Raw genomic sequence first — 14,339 nt, forward strand, 5'->3', positions numbered from 1 at the left:
ATGATGTTCGCAGAAATATATTTAATGCATGGGACTCCTAAAAAGTCACCGAAAAAATTGTTGTAAATATTTTACAAACAAAAGAGGTGGACCTTTTTGCATGTTAATAAAATATTTCCCAATTATTTTGCCTGCAAAACAAATTTTGGGCTTATAACAAAGCGAGTACAAAGAGCAAATAGCTTAATTAATTCTAATGGTGGAGAAAAAGTGTGAAATTCCCAATTGCATGCAAATGTGCAAATTAAAGGGCGTGGCAGACATTGCAAGAATGTCAATGCTAGACGCTCGTTGAAGCCAAAACAATGCCAAATGGGCCAACAAGTCAGGCCAGTCAAGTCGGGCCAATACCAATTCCAATACCGATTCCAATCGGCTGAAGTCAACCGACAAGCGGACAAGTTGGCCAAAAACTTGACCAACTTGGAGAGGCGCTACTGCCACAGTGGGCGTGGCCAAATCGTCTGTAACAACCTGCAGCCAGCTCGAATCCATCAAGGTAACAACCATACCCCCATACCCAATCGATCTCCCACTCTGTTTGATTGGTTTATGTGTTTGATTGGCAATTTCTAAAAATAAAACAAAATTCTCTATAATACAAAAAGTATTTTTTGCTGTGTGTGTGTCTGTGTGTATTGGGTCTGTTTGCCACTTGATTGCGGTTTTAGACTTTTCCACTTGTTAAGTCTCATTCCGCAGACGAGTTTTGCTTTGGCGAGTCGAGTCAAGTCGAGTCGAGTCGAGTGGATAGCGGCTGACGTTCGAGTTGCAGTTGCCTGTGCCTCTTCGGGCTTTAATTTAGAACGCTGAGCGTTGAACGCCGACCGAGAGGCGCAAGTGGCACATGCAGCACGCAGCCGGGAAATTGGTCAAAAGAGATCGAGTGAATAGTACCCTGGAATCTAAAATATATACTAAAATTTACATCCTCTTTAGAGGCACTCAAAGAGGTACTCGTCGAAGAAATCCTATTTAGAATCCCTAAATATCTAAGTTTATTTAGATATAAAAGGAACATAACAAAAGCATATCTTTGTTATTAAATTACAAAGCAACTATTAAAATAAATATTTTATACTTTTACCTAATGAAAAAAGTATAACAATTAATATTTTCCCTTATAATCTATGCTCTAAAATTGTTTTAAAAATGTTTGCCTGTTAAATCTGACTTTAAAAAAATAAGTAAGCCCTATGATTTCAACATAATATATTTAAGAAATATTTTATTGTGTCTACATTTGATATTCATCTGATTTTGAATTTTCAAGGATGAACATTTGTTTGATATTAAGTTTTATTGTTTCTTAAGCTTCGAGGCTTAGAAACACATTATTATTTTCTTTTGAAAGACATGAATATAATCTCAAAAGTTTATATTTATTGTTCATATCTTAGGGTTTGTATTAAAAAGAAATTCTTTGATACTTGGAAGTAATAACACTGCTTTCCCGAACTAATATACCCTATGATCTATTGCCTCGTGCAAGTTATTCAAAGAAAGGAAAGAAAGACAGATAGACGGCGCTCGATAGGCAGCCAGACAGTTAGACAGAGACAGAGGCATGGGTGCAGGTTTCCAGGGGGTTTTTACCCCCAAAGGGGGGTAGGCACAGAAAGACGGTGCAGGCAATGAGCGTATAAAACAAATTGCATATCGCTGCAGAGGAACCTCTCAGTAACAGAGACAACAAGAGCAACAAAAACAACCTGCAATAAAATAAATGAAAATGCGCTTGGAAAAAGCATTTCAAGTGCATTTCAGAGGCGGGGGGGCCGGTTGTTGTAGGGGGGTAAAAGTGGGGGAAAGCGACGCATTAAAGCACGGCCAGACTGCAAAACTCAGGCCCCAGACACAGACGGTTGTCTATTTAAACAGTCTGCAAGTGGTGGGTGGGCCCAAAACCGAGGGGGGGGGGATGGTCGTAATAGATGGATAGCCTGGGCCCAAAACCAAAACCAGAATCGACCGAAAAGCCAGCGAGGCATGCAATTGTTTTAGGCCTTAAATAACTGTATTTTCCGTTCTGTTCAGTTCAGTTCGGTTCAGTTCCGTTCCCCTGGCCATTTTCGGTCGTTTGGCGCTAAGTGGGGGGAGGTCCCTAGACCCTATATCATCCCATCATCTTTCCCTCGCGAGGTAGAGGAGTGAAGTGAAATAGTCGGCAAAATTGCACATGCAAAATGTTATGGCATGTAATTGATGTCATTGTATCTGCATGGAATGCATCGAAGACATGGCATATGGATATATAGATACGGACATTGATCGTGCCCGTGATTTATGGTTCGTTAACTTTCACCCTAGCCCGCCAAACGCCCACAAGAGCACAAAATAAAAAGGCATAATAATAATAAACATTTACCATGTGGGATAAGGTGACAATGGAATAAGTGGCTCGATGTTCGGTTGGCTGCATGGCGATTATAACGGAAATTGATGGGGGTTATTATGGTCATAATTACGATAGACAAAAGTGGTAATCGTGGGATCTGTGGGTGGTTCTGTAAAAGCATCCACTTTGCATCTCTGCGTGGGCAGTAGTTCATTAACGGGTAGCCAAAAAAATATTGCAAATAATTTAAGAATAAATCATAATGAATCCCTATAGCAAGCAACATTTTACAGGATATGGTTCATCCCTTGGAATTTTAATTTATTAATATAAACCGAGAAAAATATTTTATTTTAAAAGTTTATCAAACTGTCTGAAAATATATATACTAGTTAGCGTGCTAAAGAGATTATAAAAAGTGAAGGTCTAGCTAACAACAATTACCATATGAAATGTTCATGCCGTGATAGATTTGTAAAAAGCTGTCGAAATTTCTGTTACACTCGTTGAACATTTACAACATTTTTGACACTCTAATTAGTGCCATAAACTCTTGAATTTTTGTTGCCAGTCTAAAAATGCTCATAGTCTTTCCTTACATTCCTTTCTTTTCACCGATTCATCACCTATCCCTTTATTATAAAAATACGATTACCTATAACCAACATTTCTCAAAAACTTGTGCAATTTCAGCTGTCATCTATCTAAACTTCACTTCTATGCCATTCAAACAAATGGCAAACTATGTGGAAATGGATCCAAATGAATCACGCGTATGGAATGTGAAATCAATTAAATGGAAATCAGCTGCAAAAAAATAGAAAAAGAAGGAGGAGTTGGTCAGTGAAAGAGATCTATGGATGGATTGAGAGAGAGCAGCGATAAAAAAACCAGACAATGACAATTTCCCGGGAGGAAAAGACGAAGCAGATGCGGACAAAGAAAAGTCCGTGAGCAGGTGCATTGACTGTCAAGCTCTAAACGCATTTTTCCAACCCTCCCCCCTCGAAAACCCCTTTGGGCCAGGCCAACTACGCTCGGCGTTAACTGGCTTTGGCTTTGGCGCTGGCTAAGCCATTCCATTCAGAGAACGAGGCGAGGCTAAGCGGATGCATTAGACGGTGTTGGATGTTGGACAACGGCAAACGGAACAACGCCAAAAGAAAAAGAGGAGAAAAAAACAGGAAAAAGCTTTGCAGAAAAGTGAAAATTCAGAGGGGAAAAGCGGGCCCAAACTAGTTGCGAATAAAGAAAAAATGCGAGGGACAGAACATCTTCCAATGACGCGAGGCAAAGACGTTTCTAACGGTTCAACAACATCGAAGCTGCGACTTGAACCGCGATATAGGAATGCGCCATAGCTATAGCTACATACTTCTCCATCCATCTCTATCGTTGTCACTCTGTTTCTTCACTTTTGCTTGAGCATGTTCTCCGGTTGGTCTCTGCCATCTATATCCCCTATACCCGCCACAAAACCAGATTCCCTAACAATGGCCATTAGCAATCTGCAGACTGTTGCAGATGTTGTACCATCGGCAACAACTTTGTTGCTATATCTGCGCTGGTTGCCATAGTCCTATAGACATAGTCAGTCCATCCAAGCGTATAGGCGACAAAAAGTTGCTGCCGAAGTCATCGAAATTGCAGACGTCTGATGTTCAACGATGTAGTCGCACCACGGGGCGTATGACTGTGCTTATTAGCAGGAAAGTAGATAGGGACAGTAGGACAGATAGTGACGGGTGTATAGGGGTCTTTGGCAGTTTGGAGGATAGTCCAATTGATAGGAACACTGCGGTATACAATACAATGGATTGGCAGAGTAAGTTACACAAAATTAGGAAAGTAGATAGGAACAGTAGGGTAAATAATAAAATGATATAGAAAGAGGAGTATAGTGGAGAAAAAAAAGAGTACTATACTTAACTAAATATAACATTTAGGGAAGGATTGAAAAAGGGTTTGGCAAAAAGGGGTGGGGTTATAAGAGTAACCAGCTTAAGTTAAGTAGATAGGGACAGTAGGACCAGTATAACAGAGGTACATTGAGTACCTCTATAAGAAACATCTATTCACTCGTTAAGATGGATAAGTGCATTTTCGAGATCTTGTTCGTTAAAATAAAACTGAGACAGAATTTTCGTTTGTGCGAAAGTAAGGTGAAAACTAGGTTGGTAGGTCAAGACGGTTGTTAAAAGAAAGAAGAGGCAAGAGGCGACTAGACTTTAAAGTCGTAAAACCATAAAACCCAACTACTATTTGTAGTAGGAAATATACTGACATGGCCCACTGTACGACATATGATGTAATATATTCATACGACACCCACTGTACTATAGAATAAGCGGGAAACCTAGTTTAAGTTAACTGTAAACGTGATATTGTCATCCCTTTCTACCGAGTACTGCAGCATAAGAGATCGCAGATAAGTATACCTGTCTCGCTCACTCAGATGAGCGAGAATAAGGAAGAGGGAGAATCGTTGCGGCACTCTGTGTTATGCGTTCAAGGAAAGCGGTTGTGAAATTATAAAATAAAGAAGTTAAACCGAAACTATCGCCGGAGTACATTTATTTGCCTATTACAATATCAGAAGTGGTTCTTACTCAAAATGCCTGACATCGATCTAAACCAATTCACGGTAGTTCAGTTAAAAAACTGGTTAAATGTGCTCGGGCTGCAAACCTCGGGCTCGAAAGCAGAGTTGATGGCGCGTCTGCAGGCCCTATCATCAGAGGCACGTGGTGATCCACCAAATGGAGCTCCATTTAACAGCCAGCAGCCGCCAGAAACCGAAGTAGAGGGAGCCGCATCATTGCCGCTGCAACAACATTTGGAAGGCGCACAGGAAGCTTTGTTCGACTCTGGTACGATGACGTCACAGGCAGTGGACGGTATACGCACGGAGAACGTTTCTCTGGTAGATATCGAAAGGGTGAAGCTGCAGAAAATTCTCGACGAAATCGACGCAAACAAGGCCATATTGCAACAGCTTCAAGCGGAGATCGCTGACGTCACCAGGGACAAGCCAAATCATGCTCAGCAAGTCCATGACGTCATCGAAAGCAACATCGAAACTTCTGGAAACCTTAACAGTTTCGCTTGCATCGACGCTGTTAACGCTAACAGCGCCAGGGTTAACAGCGCCAGGGATAGCTTCGATATCGATAATTTTAGTGTTGGAAAGCACGCCACAGACAGTGCTGATCAATGCCAGCTTACAAATGTAAACAAATTGTTAGAATCTCCAGCAACAGCACTCGCACTGGCAAAGGACGTAACAATGGACTACGACGGCAACTCGTGTGCCCGTAACTGGGTCACACAACTGCAAAACATTGCGCAGGTGTACAATTTGGACTCGTTCGTGGTGCGTATGCTCCTCATTGCCAAACTAAAAGGAAAGGCCCAAATTTGGCTGCACGCAAACGCAACACGCATTTTGGAGCCAACCGACCGCCTTTGTGAGCAGCTGATCCTAGCATTTGCATCTAAGATGTCAAAGGGGGAGCTAAGGAACGCGTTCCAAAGTCGACAGTGGCGTTCAGGAGAAAGGTTCGCTTCTTATTTCGAGGAGAAAATTATGCTGGCCAACGATATAAACATCGACAAGGAGGAGCTCATCGAAAACATCATCGAAGGAATTCCGGCACCAGGGCTACGCGACCAAGCTCGCATACAATGTTTCGCCGAACCTGGGCAGATTTTGGAAGCCTTCTCAGGAATCCGTTTACCTGAACGAAAGCAGGAAGTCAATTCTTCGCAGCGCTCTTCCGGAAAGGTTGCAGACACAAAGGACTTCCGTTGCGCCAATTGCAACTCAAAAGGCCACTACGCCAAGGACTGCCAGAAACCGAAACGAGAGCCCGGATCGTGCTACGCATGTGGCAAATTTGGACACTTTGTGGGTCAGTGCCCTGAGCGTAAGAGCGCAAATACAAACAAATACGTAAGATACATACAAATATTTTTTTACAACAGTCCTAAAACCCCATTAATTGCAGCATGCCTCATAGACACTGGCAGCCCAATATCATTCGCCAAAACAGGTGTTATATCCTCTAAAATTAAGATGGAGTTCGTTTCTGAAAACTACTTTGGGCTGAATAAAAGCCAACTGAAAATCTATGGAAGAATACTTTGTTACATAATTAAAGAACGATTAAAATGTCATTTTTACCTGTATATTGTGCCCAATGAGTCTATGAGTCATGAGGTTGTTCTTGGGCGGAATTTTATGGATGCTTGCAATTTAGAATTAGATTTAAGCACCTTAAAAATGATCACGATTGAGCCTGCGAATGCCGATTGCAATGGAAATATATGCAATGCCTGGGAATTTAAACTAACACATAATTTAGATGTTAGCAAGAAACCGGAAAGTGCTATCGAAATTCTGAAGGATACAATTAGTGATACAGTTAGCGAAACAGTTAGTGATACAGTTAGTGAAACAGTTAGTGATACAGTTAGAGAAACAGTTAGTGATACAGTTAGAGAAACAGTTAGTGATACAGTTAGTGATACAGTTAGTGATACAGTTAGAGAAACAGTTAGTGATACAGTTAGAGAAACAGTTAGTGATACAGTTAGTGATGCAGTTAGAGATACAGTTAGTGATACAGTTAGCGAAACAGTTAGTGATAAAGTTAGCAAACCAATTAGTGATAAGGCTAGAGAAACAGTAAAGGATTCAGTTAGTGATAGAATTAGAGAAACAATTAGTAATACATTTAGTAATTCGATTAATGATTTTTTAAGCAAAGCAGTGCATGATACAGTTATACAAGAAATTGGTGATACAGGTACTGAAAAAGTTAGTTTTAAAGACTTTGAAACAATAAGTGTTTCGATCGGGGATACAGACAACCCTATAATTAGTAAGGCAACCTGTCCGGCTGCCATCGACGAAGTTAGTAAGGGAGATGTAGTCAATAACAAAAATGAAAGCAATATGTCTATAACGATTCGGGAAATGCTAAGCATAAACTATATGGATGACGAAGACACTGATTACATATGCGGTACAATTGATAATCAAGATCTTTTACCTCAATTAAAAGAGATAATTGAACACAATTACATTAGGGTAGAAAAACCAAAGGAACCCGTTATTAAAAGTGAGATAAAACTTAATTTAGAAAACTCGAAACCGTTTAGTTGTGCTCCGCGGCGGCTTGCCTATGCGGAAAAAGAAAAACTGCAAAAACTTTTGGACGATTATTTAGAAAACGGGATCATTCAACCAAGCCAGTCTGAATATGCTTCTCCCATAGTTTTAGTGAAGAAAAAAACCGGAGACATACGACTTTGCATAGATTTTAGAAAACTTAACAAGGTTTTAATCAAAGACAATTACCCTATACCGCTTATCGATGACCTGTTAGACAAGTTAGCTAATAAAAAAGTATTTTCAAAACTTGATCTAAAAAACGGTTACTTTCACGTTTTTGTCAATAAAGAATCAATTAAGTATACTTCTTTTGTAACACCGTTAGGCCAATTTGAATTTCTTAGAATGCCAATGGGTCTGAAAACGGCTTCAGCAGTTTTTCAAAGGTTTATAAATAAAATCTTCGATGACCTTATTAGAAAGAATCAAGTAATCGTGTACATGGACGACATTATGATCGCCAGCAAAGATGTTAATGAACATTTTCAGATTTTAAAGGAGGTGTTTCTCAGACTTGCTAAGAATAAGTTGGAACTACGTATGGATAAATGTGAGTTCCTACAACAGAGTATTAAATATTTGGGTTTCATTATAAACGGCCAGGGCATCAAAGCTGATGATAAAGGAATAGAGGCAATCCAAAATTTTCCGATACCAGACAAAACGCAACATGTTCAAAGTTTTTTGGGCTTATGTTCTTATTTCCGTAGATTCATTAAAGATTTTTCGACTCTAGCCAAACCTTTATATGATCTCTTGAGAAAAGACGAGAAATTCCATTTTGGAGAAAAGGAAATGAGCTGCTTTATGATGCTTAAAAATAAGTTAGTTGAAGCACCAGTGTTAGCCTTATACAACCACAAAGACGAGGTAGAGCTACATTGCGATGCCAGCTCTCTTGGTTTCGGAGCCGTACTACTCCAAAAGAAAGAAGATGGAAAATTGCACCCCATCTTTTATTTTTCCAAACGCACAAGCATTGCTGAATCGAAATACCATAGTTTTGAGCTTGAAACCATGGCCATTATTCACGCATTGCGTAGATTTAGGATATATTTATTTGGTAGACATTTCAAGATTATTACTGACTGTAACTCGCTAACGTTAACACTTAATAAAGTCGAACTGAATCCGCGTATAGCTAGATGGGCATTAGAGCTACAAAATTATGACTACGATCTAATACATAGGGAAGGAAACAGAATGCAACACGTTGACGCCCTTAGCAGATGTACAAACATTTTAATAGTGGAAACAAATTCATTTGAAGACAATCTGGTTATTTGCCAAGCCAAGGACCCAAAAGTTCAGAAGATAAAGAAACAGTTAGAGGAACATGAGCACAAATTATTCGAAATGAGAAACGGAATAGTCTATAGAAAGAGCAACGATGACAGATTGTTATTTTACGTACCTATTGATATGGAAGAGCATATACTCTTCAAATACCACAATGAAATCGGTCATATAGGGAGAGACAAAATGTTAGATATTATTGCAAAGAGTTATTGGTTTCCAAACGCCAAGGAGAAGTGTGTAAGCCATATAAACAATTGCCTAAAATGTGTAGCATTTTCCCCCAATACAGGTAAAGAAGGATTTTTACATTCAATTCCAAAAGGTAGTAAGCCCTTTGAACTTATCCACATTGACCATTATGGTCCAGTCGATTCGGGAAGATCAAAGAAACATATATTTGTCGTCGTTGACGGTTTTACTAAGTTTGTACGTTTATATACCACAAAGACAACAAATACCCGAGAAGTTATCATAGCCCTTAAGGATTATTTTAGAGCATACAGCAAGCCCAAATGTATTATTTCGGATAGAGGAAGCTGTTTCACTTCCAAAGAGTTTGACGACTTTATGTTAGAATTTGATATTAAGCACATGAAAATAGCTACAGGATCACCTCAAGCAAATGGCCAGGTAGAAAGAATAAACAGAAGTCTAGGACCAATGATAGCCAAACTGGTTGAGCCAGAGAAAGGTATATACTGGGACTTAGTAATAGATAAAGTAGAACATGTGCTAAATAACACCCAACATCGTAGTATTAAACAAAGTCCAAGCAAAATGTTATTCGGTTTAGAGCAAAGAGGAAAAGTAGTAGACGAATTAAAAGAAAAGCTTGAAGAATTAGATAATGCACCAGAAGACAGAGACCTGGAAAACGTTAGAATCAAAGCAGAAAAATGTCAGGAAAAAGCACAAGCATACAATAAACTGCAATATGATAAGAAAGCTAGAAAACCGTCACAGTATAAAAAAGGAGATTATGTAATGGTCAAGAATTTCGATAGCACAACTGGCATCTCTAGAAAGTTAATTCCAAAGAATAAGGGCCCGTATGTAATTGCAAAAGTACTAAGAAATGACAGATTTTTGTTAAAAGATGTTGAAGGATTCCAGGTATCACGCAACCCTTACCAAGGTGTATGGAGCATAAATAATATTAAACACTGGGTAGGTTCCAAAAAGAAATAGAAAAAAAAAAAACCATTGTAAAATATGTTATATATAATAATCATTACTTATAAGAAAAATTAATAAGAACTGCAACACATTTTGTAAATGAATAAATAAACTTTAATTAATGTTCACAGTGATCAGGGGATCATACAGTCAGGATGGCCGAGTTGTAGTAGGAAATATACTGACATGGCCCACTGTACGACATATGATGTAATATATTCATACGACACCCACTGTACTATAGAATAAGCGGGAAACCTAGTTTAAGTTAACTGTAAACGTGATATTGTCATCCCTTTCTACCGAGTACTGCAGCATAAGAGATCGCAGATAAGTATACCTGTCTCGCTCACTCAGATGAGCGAGAATAAGGAAGAGGGAGAATCGTTGCGGCACTCTGTGTTATGCGTTCAAGGAAAGCGGTTGTGAAATTATAAAATAAAGAAGTTAAACCGAAACTATCGCCGGAGTACATTTATTTGCCTATTACATATTCACAGCAAAGTTTTCGTACAAGCCACCATACAGATATTTTCAAGTTGAAGCACAAGAAAATCAGAACACCAATTCTTAATGGGTTAATTTTTAGTAATGATTTATAAAAGACTTAATATCCCTTAAAGAGCTTTGAGCAAGAGATATAATTATTAAATTAAACCATTCAATTTCCCCTTTGCTTACACATTTTAAAGACAACAATGTTCGGTTCTATGCCTTCGTTTGTGCATCAGAAATTTTGAAATAATTTTTGCGGTCGTTGCCTTTGTCAACTCATCAGCAGCAGTATTTTGCATTTCCCCACGACCACCAACTAACTTCCAGCATTCGTTAGGCAAAAATGTTCCCAACTTCGACTAGTTAACCAATTCCACTCCCCCTACCACTTATTCTCCTACAATTCCGCGCCAATTTTATACAGAGAAGAGGTTTTTGTACAATTTTCAACATGTAATTTATTTTAATTAACCAACTTGACAAAGACAAACAGCGAAGATGAAGTCAGAGGGAGAGAAAGAGTCATCAGTGGGAGCTAGAAATGGAATTTCATTTCATTCATAATTCAATTAAAAATTTAGCAAACATTAAATTAACAACTTGATTAGCGCAATTCACGAGATATTTAATGGGATTAGGCAGGCAGAATTTAATTTTAGTCAGAACGCTTTCCCCACGTACAGTAATTGCCATCAAAATAGAAGCACCCGCGCAGCAGCACTCGGAAAAGTGATAAAATAAAGGGGGGAGGGAAAGCGGGAAAGCAGCAGCAGCGACAGACAAATTATGAAGCAGGCAATAAACTTCCGCTCAAAATTAGCGCAACTTCCTGGCAAGCCCCAAAAAGACTCTACCCCATCCCCCTTCTTCACCCCCCTTGTACCCACGCTCCTGGACACGCCCACAACGCCCCCTTAAAAAAGACGCTGACATGCCAAGTCAAAGAGTAGGCGAATGGCGATGACGCTGACAGCGGCGATAATGATGATGGGAAATGGTCGTGGTAGTGGAAATAGAATCGGGGGAGGGGGTGAGATGTCGCGTTGGTGTTGGCACGTCCTCAAACTGTTGCAGTGATTCTGCAGTCGGAAAATGTGGAAAAGCTTTATCGCAATGTTATGATAGCGTTTCTAGAATTTCAAGCACTGTACATTGCAAGAAAATGAGAGCAGCTTGCTCATAAAATTAAATATCAGCAGAATACCCACACTATGCTGCACATGAAAATGTGCTTTCATAAAATTCTTCTAAATTGATGTATCTATCGTTGAATTTCTTATTAATTTAACGCAGGTTATTATTTAACAAAAAATATTTCGTGGATCAATAATGCTTGTGTTAAATTAAATTAAATTAAATTAGAAAAAGGTAATTAAGACCAGATGAATAAATAAATACAAATAATTTTGTTAGAAAAAACTTATTTTAGGCTAGCAAAATCATACCGAACCTACCACATTAATATATAAGCAATCCATTAACTAATTTCCAAAAGCAATTTTTTTATACACTATTTTTTTAAGTGTAGCTGAATTAGTCATAAAGTTGTTTATTTGTATGGGACACGAATAATGGCTAAATATGTTTTGCTTACTGATTCAACTCAGTTACATACATATGTAGTTACCAGTTTTTCGTTGAGCGTTTTTAACAACAACCTTATATAGTAAGTTTAAGTCATATATCTTTTTATATCATTTTTAAAAAATGTTCAATCCCTTTCCCAAATTATTTACCTTTTTTAACTTTTTATTTTTATTTTTTGTTGTTCGCCGAGCGTTGACTCAACTTGTTGTTATTTTTGATGGTATTTGTTGTTGGGGAGTGGCCACCAAAAAATGTTCTTCTTGCTTTTGGCGTTTATTTTCCTTACTCCTCGCTTATTTTTGGAAAAGGTGGCAAGCCTGGCAGACAAGCGCAGACACACACACACAGAGGCAGAATTACACAAACACGACTCGAAATTTGCACACAAAAGGAAGCTTTTTCTTCAATATTTTATCTATAATTTCGATTTATTTTGGAAGTAGTTGCACTATTTTTTAAATATTTAATTTTTATGCGTTAAAGGAAAGCCGGAAAATGGGGAAATAACAGAGCAAACACAGCAACAACACGAGGCAAGTACAAACAAATGTGGCGGCTGAAAAAATCGATAAATTTGTCGGAGGCGCTGCTGGCGTCGACGTCGACGCTGGCAGAGCAGCATGGGCGTCGTCAAAGGGGGGTTGTTTTGGTCCAAAAGGGATGTGGCATTGGGGGTGGTTGGGGGAGGGGGAGGGTGTATTGGGGTTTTGGAGCCAGACATTGCCGGTTGCCATTCATTATTACTGCCGTTGTGTTGTTGCTGTTGCATTGAAATCAAAGTTCAAAGTTGCCAAAGTTCAATTCACTTTTTACCCCTATATCTCTCTTCTCCGCTGCTGATATATGTATATTTTTTAAACAAATTGTTTTGATTTTTGTGCACTGTGAAAAGTTTAGTCTTCTTTTTTTGCGCGCCCGTTGGAGTTTGTTGTTGGTTGCTTGTTTGTTTGTTGGCTTTGTATTTCGGATGATTGCTGGGTGATTTTTTGGGGGAATTTCTCCAGTTTCGATTCGTTTTCGTCTCGTCGGGCCGAGCAACGAAGTTCAACTAATTGCCGAACGTGCTCTAGACTCTGAATCTGAAACTGAAGTCGAGCCTCTGCCGGCGTCGCGGTCGCTCTCCCGACAGCGCTGCCGCGAACGTTGCATGTGAGTCGAGACTTTGGCTTTTATTATTACCCAGTACCCGGCGGATCCAGGGTATCATGATTGCAATCGGATTTCTAGAAGTCTTGGAATTTAAGTTCTGACGAAATATAAACACATCCTTGTCCCTGAGAGATTCAGACATATCTAAATTTTAAACACGTATATTTATCAAGGATATATCCTTAAGGTCAACTAAAAATAAAAACAATTTGGGTAATACATAGCTTAAAACCTACTTAAGTATACCATGACGTCGAGAAAACACTTTTTTCAAAACAGACCTTACAGTTTTAAACTAAATTGCTTGTTTTTTCCTTCAAAAGAGGCCTAAAAGTATGCAATGATTAAGAAAACTTCGTACTTCGGAAGAAATCCAATCGACTTCCGGTTTCAATTTATATTATTGCTTACTTCTACAAACCCGTAGAACCATTAGAAAAGATTTTTGTATAACGGCAGAAGGCAGAATTGCATATCAATTGCAATTAAAAAAGATCTATGTATATTATAAAAAAAAAAGGTTCCTAAAATTGGTTTTAAAATAATTATATTCAATTAAGTTTAATTTTGTAAAGATTCCTTCAGTTATAATTTAAATATATTAAAATCTTTACAACATTTTTAAGAAAATACTCAAAAGAACAGGTATTTTACAGTCTTAATATCTTGAAGGTTGTTTGCCTGTCGGGTTTTTTTTACTGTTATCGCTTGCCGCTCTCTTACATGCAACTCTAGTGGAGCCAAAGGTGCAATGGTGAGGGAAATAGTGGCAAAAGGCGGGAGGAAAACCAGCAGGTTTCCCTTGGCTAGACAAAAGCAGATGTTGTGCACAGAGAAAAATTAATACCTCGTTGGGTACACACAAGTATTATTTCCATGAGAAACTTATTAAACTTATAGTAAGTAAAGAGGTAAGTGAAGTTCTTTAAAAAGTTTGATCTGTATAGTAAAGGTTAATACATTAATTTAAGAAAATGAAATAATTATCCTTAAAAAGAAAATTAATGTTACGGTCATTAATGAATGATTGTTATCGATAAGTTAAATCGATTTCCTGAAGAAAATCATCCCTAGCAATGGCATAGTAGGTAATATCATGACTGATGACTCAAATTGAAA

At 38.5% G+C, this 14,339-nt stretch overlaps 2 protein-coding genes across 19 annotated transcripts in view; one reads left to right on the forward strand and one right to left on the reverse strand.

Annotated features, from left to right (window-relative positions):
• Positions 1 to 14,339, reverse strand: part of LOC119553279 (protein alan shepard) — a 146,983-nt gene that overhangs the window by 98,566 nt on the left and 34,078 nt on the right. The window contains exon 1 of one of the 18 annotated variants that reach the window (XM_037863588.1): positions 12,221 to 12,238. The exons of the other annotated variants lie outside the window; for them this stretch is intronic. The gene's annotated coding sequence lies outside the window, so the exon portion shown is untranslated. Of the gene's footprint in view, positions 1 to 12,220; positions 12,239 to 14,339 lie in introns of those variants that run through there. 18 annotated transcript variants of the gene reach the window in all.
• LOC119553283 lies at positions 375 to 6,497 on the forward strand. The gene is made up of 3 exons (XM_037863593.1): positions 375 to 499; positions 3,032 to 6,290; positions 6,346 to 6,497. The coding sequence occupies exons 2-3, from the start codon at positions 4,953 to 4,955 to the stop codon at positions 6,355 to 6,357; spliced, it is 1,350 nt and encodes a 449-aa protein (XP_037719521.1). The 5' UTR covers positions 375 to 499; positions 3,032 to 4,952; the 3' UTR covers positions 6,358 to 6,497.

The sequence above is a fragment of the Drosophila subpulchrella genome, chromosome 3L (assembly GCF_014743375.2).
Source record: "Drosophila subpulchrella strain 33 F10 #4 breed RU33 chromosome 3L, RU_Dsub_v1.1 Primary Assembly, whole genome shotgun sequence".
Classification (NCBI taxonomy): domain Eukaryota; kingdom Metazoa; phylum Arthropoda; class Insecta; order Diptera; family Drosophilidae; genus Drosophila; species Drosophila subpulchrella.

What these genes read in the sequence shown, in the direction of transcription:
- LOC119553283 (XM_037863593.1), top strand. Translation starts at nt 4,953, where the DNA reads ATGCCTGACATCGATCTAAACCAATTCACGGTAGTTCAGTTAAAAAAC.